Source organism: Scyliorhinus torazame, chromosome 15 (assembly GCF_047496885.1).
Source record: "Scyliorhinus torazame isolate Kashiwa2021f chromosome 15, sScyTor2.1, whole genome shotgun sequence".
Lineage (NCBI taxonomy): Eukaryota > Metazoa > Chordata > Chondrichthyes > Carcharhiniformes > Scyliorhinidae > Scyliorhinus > Scyliorhinus torazame.
The window spans coordinates 26,348,591-26,364,490 of NC_092721.1; the positions used below are offsets into that span (position 1 = coordinate 26,348,591).

At 43.7% G+C, this 15,900-nt stretch overlaps 1 protein-coding gene across 5 annotated transcripts in view; it reads right to left on the reverse strand.

The window, feature by feature from the left end:
- The window catches only part of rbm26 (RNA binding motif protein 26), a 123,144-nt gene that overhangs the window by 16,936 nt on the left and 90,308 nt on the right, over positions 1-15,900 (reverse strand). For all 5 annotated transcript variants that reach the window (XM_072476208.1, XM_072476209.1, XM_072476210.1 and 2 more), the window contains 6 exons: positions 14,917-14,991; positions 14,465-14,584; positions 12,243-12,317; positions 5,230-5,397; positions 3,426-3,530; positions 1,133-1,336 (listed from right to left, as the gene is read on the reverse strand). In XM_072476208.1, coding sequence (XP_072332309.1) covers positions 1,133-1,336; positions 3,426-3,530; positions 5,230-5,397; positions 12,243-12,317; positions 14,465-14,584; positions 14,917-14,991 — 747 coding nt within the window. The remainder of the gene's footprint in view (positions 1-1,132; positions 1,337-3,425; positions 3,531-5,229; positions 5,398-12,242; positions 12,318-14,464; positions 14,585-14,916; positions 14,992-15,900) is intronic.

A 15,900-nucleotide genomic window follows, 5' to 3' on the forward strand; every position in this document is an offset into this window, starting at 1 on the left:
ATGTTTAGCTTGTAAAGGTGACACTGAAGGCTTCCATGAAAACAGCTCATACTTGTATATCACAAGGCAGCAAAAAGCTACAAGGTGCTTCATGGGAGCATTATGAAACAAAATCTGACACTGTGTTACATAAGGAGACGCTACGGATGATGGAAAATAAAGTTTAGTCAAAAAAGTAGATTTTAAAGAAAGGAGAGGAATTCTGAGAGCGTAGTGTCCAGACAACTGAGGGCAGTGACAGAATTTGATCACTTGCTCCAGAACCACACAAGTTTAATGCATGGGAGACAATTCACCTATCATATGAACCACCTCCACTGGAACAGAAATGAAATTAATTCCATTGTTCTGTTCCCTTTTTTTAGCCATGCATGCTATTGTACTTTAAAAGTCTAACAAAGTCAATAAAGTTAGATAATATAGTGTGTGGTAGCACCAGGAGATCCAGAGTAGACCGCCATTTGTAAAATATGATTGACTATCATGTGTTTTTGGCACACCAATGTTAAAATTTAAATTGTATTGATTCACGTGCCACAACCAAATGCATTCAAGATGATAAACAAAATACACCAAGGGAGGGTCTCCCCATTTGAGACAGACACCCACCTTGTAGTAAAAGCAGAGATAGCAGCTGCATGGGGGCAGGTTGACTTAAGTTCACAACATCACCTAGTCCCCTTTTCCTGGCACTATACTATGAAATGCCTCCTTTTACAAATAATTTTGCACACAAGGTAAGAGCGAACCTCCTGGTGCAAGGGCTTCTTCTTACTAGATGAAGGTAAGGAGCAAGGTCGTGTGGCTGGTTAAACATTGTCCTTTCTCTTTGGGGACACGGGTTCAAATCCAGCTTAGAATGCCACAACTGCCCCCTATCTGCAGATATGTGGGTCAGTTTTAGCAGCCTCTACTTTATTCCTAACAAGTTTTCCCTAATCCAGTGGTCATTTTGCCAAGTTTAGTCAATGGTTTCAAAAGGAAATTGCGTAGCAACAGGTGCACACTGCATTAATGAGATATCAGGACATACTAGCGGGTACTCCAAATCGTTCTTGGCTGTGTCAAACAGTGTGGCGCAGTACGACATCTAACACGCTGATTTCAATAAAACACATCAAAAAATACTAACTGCAAAATGTGGCAGGACTTCATCTTGGTCACTTTCAGAAAAACCAGATATATTCAATGATTTGGGGCGATGGTCTACTACAGAATGAAAAGGTACACCTCGGCCTCGCCCTCGATGTCCTCTGCCTCGACCTCTGTGTCCTCCTCGCCCCCTGGAGTGGTGCCCCCTTCCACGAACAGTGGAAAGGATCCCGCGTTTGGCAGCCTGCAGCAGGAGTGTGAACACATAACATGATCAGACACATTTAGCAGGTCTAATGTTGGTTATGAAAACTATGTTACATTAGCAAAAAGTTAATCTTGTTTTGTAAACAAGCAAACCCTCCAAAGCTGCCAAAACTGTTGGGACTTCAAGAAGAACTCAGAGGCTAACAGACAGGAGCAGCAACAAAAGCTTAAGTTAACTGAATGAGAATTATTTATCTTTCATATCAAAAAACTTGAATGTTGGACTTGCATTAATTCCCCTAAATTATTTGCACTTTTCCCAAACTAGATAATTTACTTTCAAAGTAGATAATTAAGAAACATGCTTGCCATTGAATGTTCTCCTGTTGTGTCTGTGCATCACTAATTTCATAGAATTTACAGTGCAGGAGGAGGCCATTCGGCCCATCGAGTCTGGACTGGCTCTTTGAAAGAGCACCCTATCCAAGCCCACACCACCCTTTCCCCATAACCCAGTAACCCCACCCAACACGAAGGGCAATTTTGGACACCAAGGGCAATTTACCATGGCCAATCCACTTAACCTGCACATCTTTGGACTGTGGGAGGAAACCGGAGCACCCGGAGGAAACCCATACACACACGGGGAGAACGTGCAGACTCCGCACAGACAGTGACCCAAACGGGAATCGAACCTGGGACCCTGGAGCTGGGAAGCAATTGTGCTAACCACAATGCTACCGTGCTAATGAGGCAGAACTATTTCAAAACAGTACACGGATGTCAAATTTTACAGTGATGTTACTTTTGCTGATTTACATTTCATATCTTTAAGCAAGACCATCAGAAAATATGCAATAGAAATGAAGCATTACATGGTTTTCTGATGATTATATTAAATTGACAGACAATGCTGCCATCTCCTGTAAACCTCCATTATTGCAGGAATGTTCTTGGGTTTTTGTTGAACCAAGTAATGACTTGAGGCAGCCGATAAGCTGTAATTGGGATCAGCAGAAATATAACAAAAGCTGTGTATTTAGTAAAGCAAGCAGAGGTTGCAGTGGAAATGTTAAGGGAAATATTGAAAGGTCTCGCCTCAGCAACCTTAGTTTGGCTTCATAGAATCCCTGCAGTGCAGAAGGAGGCCATTTGGCCCATCGAGTCTGTACTGGCCCTCTGACAGAGCACCCTACCTAGGTCCACACCCCAACCTATCCTTTTGGATACCCTGGGGCAATTTAACCTAGTCAATCCACCCAAATGGCATATCTTTGGACAGTGGGAGGAAACCAGAGCACCAGGAGGAAATCCACGCAGACGCGGGAAGTACATAACATGGGGCAGCACGGTAGCCTTGTGGATAGCACAATTGCTTCACAGCTCCAGGGTCCCAGGTTCGATTCCCGGCTTGGGTCACTGTCTGTGCGGAGTCTGCACATCCTCCCCGTGTGTGCGTGGGTTTCCTCCGGGTGCTCCGGTTTCCTCCCACAGTCCAAAGATGTGCAGGTTAGGTGGATTGGCCATGATAAATTGCCCTTAGTGTCCAAAATTGCCCTTAGTGTTGGGTGGGATTACTGGGTTATGGGGATAGGGTGGAGGTGTTGACCTTGGGTAGGGTGCTCTTTCCAAGAGCCGGTGCAGACTCGGTGGGGCGCATGGCCTACTTCTGCATTGTAAATTCTATGATAACTCCGCACAGTAACCCAAAGCTGGAACCCTAACCCTGGTCCGACGCAGTGAGGCAACAGTGCTCACCACTGTGCCACCGGAGGCTTGCAACATACATGACGCGACAATAAAAAAGCTTCATGAAAAATATTGTGTGTGCACTCAATTATATAAATTTGCACAGAAATTTTGCCATATACAGAAGAAGTTTTGACAAATGGATTACCAAAATAATCAGTATGATGGTCAGCAATTAAGCCAGATCAGGAAGTGTTAAGTGTTCTTCAAAGAAAAGATCAAAATGAATTTTGGAAGGACCTCAAAAATGGTTGAGAAATGCAAACTACAATCTAAAACTTTGTGAATTGTTAGCAGAGCAAATACTGGTATGTCAGTATGAAAACGAATGCATGCATTTTCTTAATACTTTGAATTACTGCAGCCATTATTCCTACCTCTAGCTGAAGCTCATTGTACTTTTTTCGAAGTCCAGTGATATCTTCTCCAGCCTGTACTTTCTTATACAAGTCCAACTCTGTGTCTAGTAGTTCTCTTTGCATCTATAAAAGAAAAATTCAGTATTTGCTTAAATCTGAACTATCAAACGGCGTATAAATCGACTGTGAGAATCAGAAAATCAAAATAAAGCAAAGGCCCCAAAACGAAGATCACACATGGATGTCTGATTCTCCCTGAACACAAGGACATTTTGGATACTGCACAATGTCAGCAGGCCTTAAAAGGCATTGAAAGAGGGGTGGGGGACATTTCAATTTCATGGTTTGCGGTCTGTTTAACAAAAAAAAGCAATCAACCATTTGAACTGTGATGGATAAAATAGACACCATGAGTTTCACTAAAGGCACCAGGATCGTACAGACCAGAAAATGGCTGATCTGAAGCAGAATTGACTGAACTGAACTAAGACACCAACTGGAGCAAAGAAGGTCATTAAGAATACTCAGCTAGTAGTAGCACCATCAGAAAATAAAACCTTGCAAAATAAGAATGATGAACAGCAGTAATAACTTAGGACAGGGGCAAAGTCTGAATTTTCTTTGCTTTACTTTGGTTATTTATTGGCCCAAATCTTCCAATATGGGGAGAGGCTTCGGAGTGGAGTTACAGGTGTGTTTTGGGATCCTAAGTAAGTCCTGATGTACGCACACCTGCAGCACTTAGGTGGAAAGTTTAAAGCTCCGATTGTCGGTTTCATCCTGCCTGGATTTCTCCATGACTTCAATGACAGTGGGGTTGGATGGCCAGAACTCAGCAGGCTTGAGTTGTTTGCACTAAATCTACTTTTTATATCCCAAGAGTTGGTATAAAACCAACGTAACTCATGACTCAGCAGAGTGTAAAAGCACTTCTGCACAAACAACAATGTTCACCCCCGGCACCCCCTACCACCAAACTGCATCCTCTCTTCTCCAGCAATGTTCAGCTCCCTCCTGGCAGTGTTCATAATCCTGGCCTTTAGTGTTCCCCTCCCCACATCCCAGTGTGTTCACCCTCACCCCTGGACAATGATCACCCCCTCCAGCATCTCCTCTCCCAACAAGCCTTCCAGGATCCCGGACTCCTATCCAGCCCATGTCAGATGGGTCAGTATCGTCCTGGAGTGCAGGTTTGAGCATTTGCGTGGGGTGAGGGGGCTGAACACCATTAGGGGTGAGGGATGGGGGGCAGGCAGTGAAGGCTGTTGGGAGAATGAGAGGGTGGCAGCGAACATTATTGAGGGGTGGATGAAGAGGTTAGCACCGTCAGAGACTACGTTGTTTAAGAGGCTGGCAGCTCCATTTAAAACAACACAAATCAACAAACTGAAGACAGACCTCAAGGATCATGACTTCAGTTTGCGATGAGAAAAGCTGAGCTCCTGCTATGCTTACCCCTGCATTGGAAAATGCAACGGCTCCCATGTGGAATGGTAAATGGACAGTTCAAGATCACAATCAACATTGAACACAGCCTCTCCGACACTAGCGGAATCTCTGGGTCAAATGTCTATAGACTTAATAGTTATAAAAAAAAGTTGAATGCTGTGCAGAAATCGCCATCACCGGAGTGGTTTCTGGTGAGTTCACTGCAGGTTTGGTAGAAATGTTCATCATCAAAATCCTCAGTTTTGTTCAAAAATAGAAAACATGCAGAAAAAACACAAGATTAAATACTTTTGCTCACATTATTTTATTTTGGAAATCAAAATTTACTCTCTGAAAACAGAATATCCAGAAAGCCATCAATTGAATAAATTACCTGAGCTTTGGTTTTCACTGTTTTGGGAGCGGTTGAGGCTGTTGCACTTGCTTTCAGTTCTTCTTGCAGTTTGGTTATACTCTTGGTTAAGGCCTGCAGCGTTTTCATAATTTCTGTCTTATCTTCGGATTTCATTTTTTTGTTTTTCTCCAGCTTCGATATCAAGATCTAAATAGCGGTTCAAAAAAAAAAATAATCAGACAAAACTATTTTTTCCTAAAAGCAGAAATTTAGCACATTATACTGGAACAATTTTGACGCACTATTGTTAGACCAGAGTTTGGAGAGTGGATGGAGAAAAAATAAAAGTTGGGTCAGGATCTTTGAAGAACCTTCACATTTGATTCTCCAATCTGTGTTGCTCCTCAAATTAGGGGATGCATGTTATATTACCCTTGGTGGCAATATGTCGTGTTCTTTGTCTTTTGTTCCAGAATGGTGCGTTGAGTTGATGACAAAGAATCCACAAATCATTAGATTGAAATAAAATAAATGTAATTGATAACGATTAATTAAATGAAGTTCGCAGACGCTACTGAGCTACAGTTAATAATAAAGTAACATCTGTCTCGCAGTAGTCAATAATCTAAATAATCACTAATAATAACCTCGTGTTAACTCTCTCTAATCTAATACTCTCCTAGTGCTGTACTAAGGTTTTCTCCTTCACGAACTACTCTAATAACTACCCAGCATTCCCAGAGGTCTGGTGGTGCCCTCTAGTGTTGGAGTTACACAGATGTAATAATTAACCCTTCACTGACTTGCCTATATACATATCATTACAATGGACATCAGAGACGAAGGGGCCCCAAGATTTTCAGCAGCATATAAACAATCTAGTAATTCAAACCAATGATGGGCAGGATTCTCCATTTCTGAGACTAAATGCTGACGCCAATGCTGAAGCAATCGGCGCCGCACCTGGAACGATTTCGCTACCGTTGAGAGGCTAACATCGGCACCGCATTGAACACAGATGATTCCCATGAAAAACGGTGTGGGATTGGCGGGTCCGTGATTGACACTCGGGAGGCTGACAAGCTGCAGCCACACACTCCCCACAAACACACTTATTGAAGCCAACAAGATGGTACGGATTGTGCTGGAGCGTGCCCATACAGCTGATGGGTCGGCTGGGGCCAGAGAGTGCCCGGGGGTGGAGGGGAACATCTATACAACCCCTGGCACTAGGTTTAAAGTGGGCCGTTAGAGGTGCGTGCAGTTGCATGGCTGCCTTGCCGGCCATGGCAATGGTGCTCCATGTCCATCCAACCCGACCCCACAGCCCACTCCACCCCCCAGCCCCAGCAGAAGCCCCCTGGTCAGCGGCACAGTATCGGTGAAGTTTAGCATGTTGGACACTGTCCGTACACCCTCTCTCTCTTGCAGCAGCAGCCATCACGATTTTTGAAAGCACAAGTGAACCATGCCATCGGGAATGCGGCCCATCGGAGGCAGAGGGAGAATTGTACGTGGGCCCGCGAATGATATGCAAACGGTGTTTAAAGTATGCGCAGAGTGAAACACAATGACGCCGTTTGAGGGGATGGAGAATCGCGATTTGTCGTCAAACCGGCACCTGCCGCGATTTTGGCATTGGAAGTTACTCCCCAATTTCGGTGTTGGCTAACGCCGCCCCATAAATCTGATTTTCCAAATTTAGGCGATTAAAGCAGTAATTAGGAATCAAACCCCAACAGATTAGATGTGCATCAGAAGAATAAAGGTAAAGGGGACCATTGCAATTAATTTTGCAAAATTGCAGTGAACAATCCTCTCTGATAATTCTCCTCCCAATCTGCTGCGATCCCACACGCAATGGATCAGATCTAAGCTCTGCAGTCCTGCCACATCCATTCGTGAATGGTGGTGAACAATTAAACAACTCACTGGAAGAAGAGGCTCCATTATTATCCCCATCCTCAATGATGAAGAAGCTTAACATTTGTGCAAAAGATAAGGCTGAAGCATTCACAATAATTTCAGCCAGAAGTGCCGAGTAAGTGATCCCTCTCAGTCTCCTCCGGAGATCTCCAGTATCACAGTTGCCAATCTTCAGGCAATTCGATTCACTCCATGTAATATCAAGAAATGGCTGAAGGCACTGGATATTGCAACGGCTATGCGCCCCGATTCTGGTATTCTGCCAATAGTACTGAAGATGTGTGCTTCAGAACTTGTCGAGCCCCTGGCCAAGTGTTCCTGTAGAGCTACAACACTGGCATTTACCAGGGAATGTGGAAAATTGCCCAGGTGTGTCCTGTACACAAAAAACAGGAACAGCCAATTACCGTCCTATCCGTCTACTCTCCATCATCAGTAAAGTGATGGAGGAGGTCATCAATAGTGTTATCAAGCGATACTTACTTTTTGGCAAGGTTTAGAGTAGATGTACGAGGCAAGTTTAAAACATTTTTTTTTAAACAGAGGGTAGTGGGTGCTGGAACTCGCTGCCGGAGGAGGTGGTGGAAGCAGAGACGATAGTGACATTTAAGGGGCATCTTGACAAATACATGAATAGGGTGGGAATAGAGGGATGCGGAACCAGGAAGTGTAGAAGATTGTAGTTTAGTCGGGCAGCATGGTCGGCACGGGCTTGGAGGGCCGAAGGGCCTGTTCCTGTACTTTTCTTTGTTCTTACTTAGCAATAACCTACTCATGGATGCTCAGTTTGGGTTCCGCTAGGGTCACTAAGTTCCTGATCTCATTACAACCTTGGTCCAAACATGGACAAAAGAGCGGAACACCAGAGGTGAGAGGAGTGTGACTGCCCTCGTCATCAAGATAGCAATTGATTGTGTATGGCATCAAGGATCCCTTGCAAAAATGGAGTGAATGGGAATCAGGGGGGAAACTCTCCATTGTTGGAGTCATACCTAGCACAAAGGATGCTGGCTGTGGTGGTTGGAGGTCAGTCATCTCAGTCCCGGGACACTACTGCAGGAGTTTCTCTGGATAGTACCCTAGGCCAACCATCTTCAGCTGCTTCATCAATGACCTTTCTTCCAACACAAGGTCAGATGTAGGGATATTCGCTCATGATTGCACAATGTTCAGCACCATTCATGATTCCTCAGACACTGAACAAGACCTGGACAATATCCAGGCTTGGGCTGACAAGTGACAAGTTACATTGGTGCCACACAAGTGCAAGGCAATGACCAGCTCCAATAAGAGAGAAACAATCACCCCATGACATTCAATGGTATTTTCATCAATGAATCTTCCCCTATCAACATCAGGGGTTACCATTGAGGATAAACTGAATTGTGCAGGTTAGGTAGGGTTACGGGAATAGGGCAGGGAGTGTGGCCTCGGTAGGATGCTCTTTCAGAGGGTTGGTGCAGACTTGATGGACTGAATGGTCTCCTTCTGCACTGTAGGAATTGTGGTCCATGAACTGGACAGCCATATAATTACTATGGCTACAAGAGTAGGTCAGAGGCTAGGAATCCTGTGGTTATTAGCTCACCTCCTAACTCCCCAAAGCCTGTTCACTACCATAAGCACAAGTCAGGAGTACGATGGAATACTCCCCAACTGCCTGGATGAGTGCAGCTCCACTCCAACAACACTCCAGAAGCTCAACACCATCCAACCCGCTTGATCGGCACCTGTTCCACAAACATTCACTCTCTCCACCACGGAGGCAATGGTAGCGGTGCATACCATCTACAAGATGCACTGCAGGAACCCAAGACTCCTTGGGCAGCACTTTCCAAATCCACGACCACCACCACCTAGAAGGACAAAGAGAACAGATTCCTGGGGACACCATCACCTGAAGATTCCCCTCCAAGTCACTCACCATCTTGACTTGGAAATATTAACACTGCAATGAACTTACTGTGAAAAGCCCCTAGCCGGCACCTGTTTGGGTTCACGGAGGGAGAATTCAGAATGTCCAATTCACTTAACAGCACATCTTTCAGGACTTGTGGGAAGAAACCGGAGCACCCGGAGGAAACCCATGCAGACACGGGGAGAATGTGCAGACTCCACAGAGACAGTGACCCAAGCCAGGAATCGAACCCGAGACCCTGAAGCAACAGTGCTAACCACTGTGCTATCGTGCCGCCCATATCGCCATTTCTTCACTGATGTTGGGTCAAAATTCTGGAACACCCTCCCTAATAACAGTAGGTGTATCTACACGACATGGACTGTAGCAGTTCAAGGCAGCAGCTCACCCCCAACTTCTCACTGGCAATTAGGGATGGGCAACAAATGGTGGCCTAGCCAGTGAAGCCCACATCCCGTAAAAAAATTAATTAAAAAGTGACCAAGATAAAGCACATCATAGAATTTGACACACTGCTCATCTTTGTTCTGCCATTCACACATTCTAATCTCTTTGTGTCACTATCAACCTCTTCTTAGCTTTAATCATCCCCAGTTACACTCCTTTTGTCTTCTGTCCTTGACATTTTTGTCAATCTCCATCTATCGCTGGCCGCCGAACCAGTCCCATCGCTCCACGCCCCCTCACTACAGTATAAATCTAACCCCATGCCCAGCTCTCTCTAGCTTTCAGAGTCATCCAGACTTGAAACGTTAGCTCCCGTTTTTTTTGCAATTATTTTCATATCATAGGATTGCTGTCCATTTCTCTCTTGCCACTGTGAATTCTTTGCAGAAAAGGTATTTACATTCTGTTGTTACAGTTTAGAAGTCACACCAGCTGCTTTCATATTATTCTTAATATTTGGCCCTTGTGTGCCTGCAAGCTTCAATTTAAATATAAAAGAAAATTACTGCGGATGCTGGAATCTGAAAGAAAAACAGAAAATACTGGACAATCTCAGCAGATCTGACAGCATCTGCGGAAAGAAATGGGAACTAACGTTTCAAGTCAGGATGACTCTTCGTCAAATATGAAAGGCCAGGTCTTCTTGACTGATGAGCGCGTTCCTGAGATTGGCAATGCCAGCCTACCTTAATCACTAACAATGTAAAGATATTGGAAAGTTGCTACAGTGGATTAAAAAAAAGACTATGCGCCCATAGCAGTTATCAATGGCTGTGACCTGTTTAAACAATGGTTATCAGAGGTGTCCCCACAGTTCATCATTCAGGCTTTTGCACTTTTTTGTATCTACATTAATGGCTTGAATGCAGGTTAGAGTTGTTGAAACACAGAAAATATTGCCATGGCTTGGGAGTCTTCATTATAAAATAAAATGGATCATTTTCACAAAGACCTCAATTAGGCATCATTTCTGGCTCCCCTCGCGTGGTGTGCAATGAGGCTTGAGAAAAGGTTCACAAGGAGCACAAGAAATGAACGCTTGTTTGAAGGCCTTCACTACCCAGGTTGACGTAAAAAGTTCAGAGAAGCACAGGATCGGGCAATTTGATTTGAGGTCCAAGTGAAAAGACTGTTTACGCTGACAAATTGTTTCAATTAGATAGTTTGTGGAGAATCTGGGGTCAAGAACAAATAGGGTTGATATAAAGGATCTTGTCCCAGAAACAGTTGACCGTTGGAACAAGTTACCAGCTTGTTCAGTGGGGCTGATTTACGATACAATTTCAGGGATGTGGAGGGTTTCTTGGCCGCGGTGGAGAACACAAAAGGTAGGTAACAATTACTAATAAGTTAGCTCAATGTGCTCCACTGGATTAGATTTGATTGCCGAGGGAGATTTCCACTGGGAGAGAAGAGTCTCTTGATATGATGCAACCATGAATGGGATAGGCTAGATGGGCCAACTGGCCGAATCTTATCTCTTTGTATGTTCATCTGACAACTCCAGGACATTAGTATGTATGTGAGGGGCAATTCATGTGTACGGAGATCCTATTGTTACACTTCATGTGCCTACTGAATGGTCTCAGCCAGTCTGCTCAGCGTATAGTACACCAGGATCACCTTGTAGCCACCTGGGTTGGCCAAGTCCGATGTAAAATGGAGAACAGCAAAGGCTGCAGGGAAATTCAGCCAACACAGGCAGAAACTAGCAGGTGCAAGTTACTGTTTATTAAATTCTGCAAAAGCCCAGACAGCATCGATACAAGCAGCCATCTGCATAATAATGTAGCAGCCATCTACATACTAATAAGCAATCCCCGGGAACAATCGCAACATTTGGGACAAACAAAGCTAAGCCAGACTCCCCAACACAAAAGAGGTTAGCGAACACCTCAAGACCGCCCATCGATCAGGGAACCGCTCCAGTATTGGAGAAATCAAACCAAGCGATTGGAACGAAGTCCAATCACCTGGAACCAGGTACTGGGCCCTCCGCAAAAGGCGGGAAGCCCCTGGGGACTATAAAGTTAAGCCCCCGAGTTCAAATCGTTCTTCTTGACCGGGTCACCCAGCAACACGAACCAACCTTGACAGTGACCGGTTCAACTTCCGCCGAAATCCAATAAGTCTGAAGTCAACGCTCGCTACGAGATAGGCGCTCCTAGCTACCAATCCGTACCAACTTCGAATCCCGCAGACTCAGAACCCCCTGACCTGGTGGGCCAGTCCGAAGCTAAGTATAGGCCTGTTAGTCGTAGAAGTAGCTTAGACGTAGAATTTGTGCCTGAGTAGCGATTACGGTGTATAATAAATGTGCTTTGACTTGAATCTTACTAATCGGTGTATTGAGTTATTGATCATTACTTGGACTTGAACCTCGTGGCGGTATCATAAAGATACCTGGCGACTCGAGAGTAAAGGTTATAAAACAGAGCCAATTGAACCAACCAAAAGTTAGCAACCTTTGCAGCCAGTTCACAGGCAGATGGATTCCACCACATAGACGGCTGGAAAGCACACCGTGCAATTTTATCTATATACAAATAAATAAAAACAGACTACCTGTATATTCATAAATTACATTGCCCTGTGAAAGTGGAAGATTATCCTGTTACACAAATTCACAAAGCAATATATCTGCAGCGTTAGGATTGTTCCAAGCATCTCAATGCTGATCAGCGTGCGTAAAAGAATGTTCAGGAACAAATCAGAAGGCAGGGATTTCAACAGATTTGACAGCTAGACGTTAACTAAATACCTTTTGAGTTTCTATATGTTTTTCTAAAATCTCTCGTTTCTTTTTCCTCACATCTTGCTGAAGTCGAAGCGTATCCTGAAAAATCATACAACAGGCTTTAAAACAATGACTGACTGGAACATAACCAAAGTAGAAAGCAAAAGTTCTAAGCAGAGGGAGAGAAAAAAAACCAAAGCTTGTCAGCACTTTATCTAAAGGTTTATCATCAACTCTAGGTTACTGGACAAAATATAGGCCCTCGGGTTTTATGTTAGGCTGGTGCTGCCCAAGTCATCTTCAAGAAAAATGCCCATCTGTTCAAGCTAGCAGTGTGCCCCCAAAATGCAGGTCTACAGCGAAGTGTGTTATTTCTTAGTTGGCTTCTTATTCAAAAGAAAGCTTGTATTTTTTGAACTCCTGGAGTGAAAATTATATCTGGATAACACCTTATTTTATCTCCCCAGACAATCTTTGTACATTTAATTCTAAATTGGCGAATGCCAAAAAAACCCCAAAAGGATGTTACAATTGTATTTAGATAAATTACATAATCTAGATTGCTCAGTGAGGTGAACGCCGAGTGACAGGATACCATGGTTTGTGGTATACACGTCAACCTGGCAAAAAGACAACCCCATTTCTCCGGGGCCAAATATCATGCTTTTGCAAATTTTAAGCACACAAGTCAAGACCCTTTTCAACTACAAAAGGCTGTACTCAAATTAGTAGTCGGCCTCAATTCATCCCAGAGATGCATGTTTTACTGGTACTGTAAGTCGGTGGGTGGGATCAAGCGGGAACACAACAGGCTGTGTTGCAAAGAACATGCACAGGAGTTTAAGCCATGCCCAGACAAATCACACATGGGCAAGTGATGAACGGAAATGGGTCCTCCAGCCAAAGGAATGAAGTACGAAGCGGACTTCAAGCTGAAGGTTACATTTGCTAACTCGTCAAGTAATCGTGCTGCAGCAAGGGAATTTTGTGTTGGAGAAAAACAGGTGCGACAATGGAACAAGGAAGAATCCTTCCTAAAGACGATGTATACAACCAAATGAGACATGAAAATAGGGATCAGCCACTGGCCTATCTTGAAGAGCACGTGTCAGAACAGATACTTGAAAATTGCTAAAATGGTTACATCCCTAGAAATGCAATGGTTTTTAGCCACTTAAGTGGACTAAATCAAATCGAGCTATTAGTATATTGTGTCTTCAGATTGTTCAAAAAATACGAAACATCCAATTCAATGGACAGATAGGTTAATGACTTATTCTGGAGGGTTGATTCAGAAACCGAAAATGCCACATCTGATCCGGAGTGGGATCCTTACGATGCAATAGCCAAGTGATCGAAATCATAGAATACCTACAATGCAGGAGGCCCTTCGGCCCATCAAGTCTGCACCAACCCTCTGAAAGTGCACCGTACCCAGGCTCCCACGTTATCCTCCGAAATCCCGTAATCCCACCTAACCCGCAGAGCCCTGGACACCAAGGGGTAATTTTAGATGGCCAATCCACCTTACCTACACATCTTTGGACTGTGGGAGGAAACCCACGCAGACACGGGGAGAATGTGCAAACTCCACACAGACAGTCAATCAAGGCCGGAATTAAACCCGGGTCCCTGGCGCTGTGAGGCAGCAGTGCTAACCACTGTCCCACCCATCGAATGGAATGAAGTTGGATGAACGGTTTGCATTGAATGCCAAGATAATCAGTTTGATTGTTTTAAACGCTTTTATGTTGGTCAAAAGGTATCTTTGTACAATTCATTCATTCAATAAACCCGGTCATGTTAAATTAGAATGAATCAGCATTTTTTTCACATTTCAAAATGGCGACCACATACATTGACACTGGCAGTTCACATTTTGCACTCAGCACATAAGTTGACCTCCGTTTTGCAGGCTTCAAAGATAGACTGATATGCTGCGATCTATGGTATTTAACTTGTCACTATGCAATAGGTTAACCAGTTACAGATTGGGGCAAGAGCATTAAACAGGAGCCAGATCTAAAAATAAAAGTGAATGAATTTTTCATTTCATATATAATGCGGTAGATTTTATAGAACTAAAGCTATGATTTGCGGGCAACATTAAAAAGCCCAAATTTTTTACTCTTATTGATAAATATGAATTTCCTATCCTGAGATGCGTCAGTAATGTTCAAACAAACATGCTCAACACTATGTACATAAATTACAAGAAGGATCCAACTTTCATAAACTCAACAAACCTGCTTTTTTTTTGGCGTCTCTGTAGAATTTGATGAAACAGTACCTAATGCTTTCTGTGCTGCCTTTAGAGCAGCAGGATTGTAGACGGTTTTTGTAAGTCCCATTGTCGTTGATAACACCTGCAGCACAACAATTTTATTTTCCACCATAAAAAGAAATAGGGTGAAGAAATACTATTTTTTTAAACAAGCACAACAATTTATTGTAAGGTAATTTAAAAATGTCATACCAAAGACAAATAATTTTTGGTGCGTTAACTATTAAGACAGAATATTTCAAATTATAGTTGTAACCATACAGCACTTCCATTCAGTTAAAATCACGGATGCATATTAACTTTGTCCTTGGAGACACAGAACAAGATTTAACCTACTGTGGGAATTCTGTCAGATTCTAATGGGACTCAATCGGGCACTGCATTTTACTTTAAACACTTTCAACTGAACTCTACCTTTTCAGTAGGAGCAGGTCCCTTGCGTTTTGTCACAAAGCCGAGCCGATCTCTAACCGACAACTTACTTGCATTCTGATGGGTAAAGAAAGCAATACATTACAAACTAGATCATATGTTCTTTCATTTTTCAATATACGTTTAACCTCTACTTACAGTATGATTGCCTCATGGGAAAGGAATCATATCGAGGGATAATCTAGAAATTAGAAAGTCTAGTATCTCTCGGATTCCCATGATGGCTCAAATTGGTTCTGGACTAGGCTGAGCTATGATTATGCCCCTTCCTTCAACCCCAAAAATACATTACAGCAGGTTGTGGAATTTAAACTCAATAAAATATCTGGAATTACATGTCCAATGATGGCCATGAAGCCATTGGTTTTAAAAAAATCTAGAGTACCCAATTAACTTTTTCCAATTAAGGGGCAATTTAGTGTGGCCAATCCACATACCCTGCACATCTTTGGGTTGTGGGGGCAAAACCCACGCAAACACGGGGAGAACGTGCAAACTCCGCACGGACAGTGACCCAGAGCCGGGATCGAACCTGGGACCTCGGCGCGGTGTGGCAGCAGTGCAAACCCACTGCGCCACCGTGCTGCCCTGCCATTGTTGATTGTCATAAAAACCCATCTTGTTCCCCAATTCCCTTTAGGGAAGAAAATCTGCCATCCTACATGTGACTTCAGACCCACAACAAAGTGGTTGCATCTTAACTGCCCTCTGAAATGATCTAGTAAGCCACTCAGTTGTATTTAAGCGCTACAAAAACACAAAAAAGGAACAAAACCAGACGGACCACCCGGCATCGACAACAGCAAACCCAGCCTGCGGACCCTGCAAAGTCCTCCTGACTAACATATGGGGGCTTTTGCCAAAGCTTCGAGAGCTGTCTCACGGAGCAGTCAAGCAACAGCCTGACAATCAAGTGAGGTGGTTGAGGCAGACCTACAAGCCTTATCTAGATGGACACATGAACAG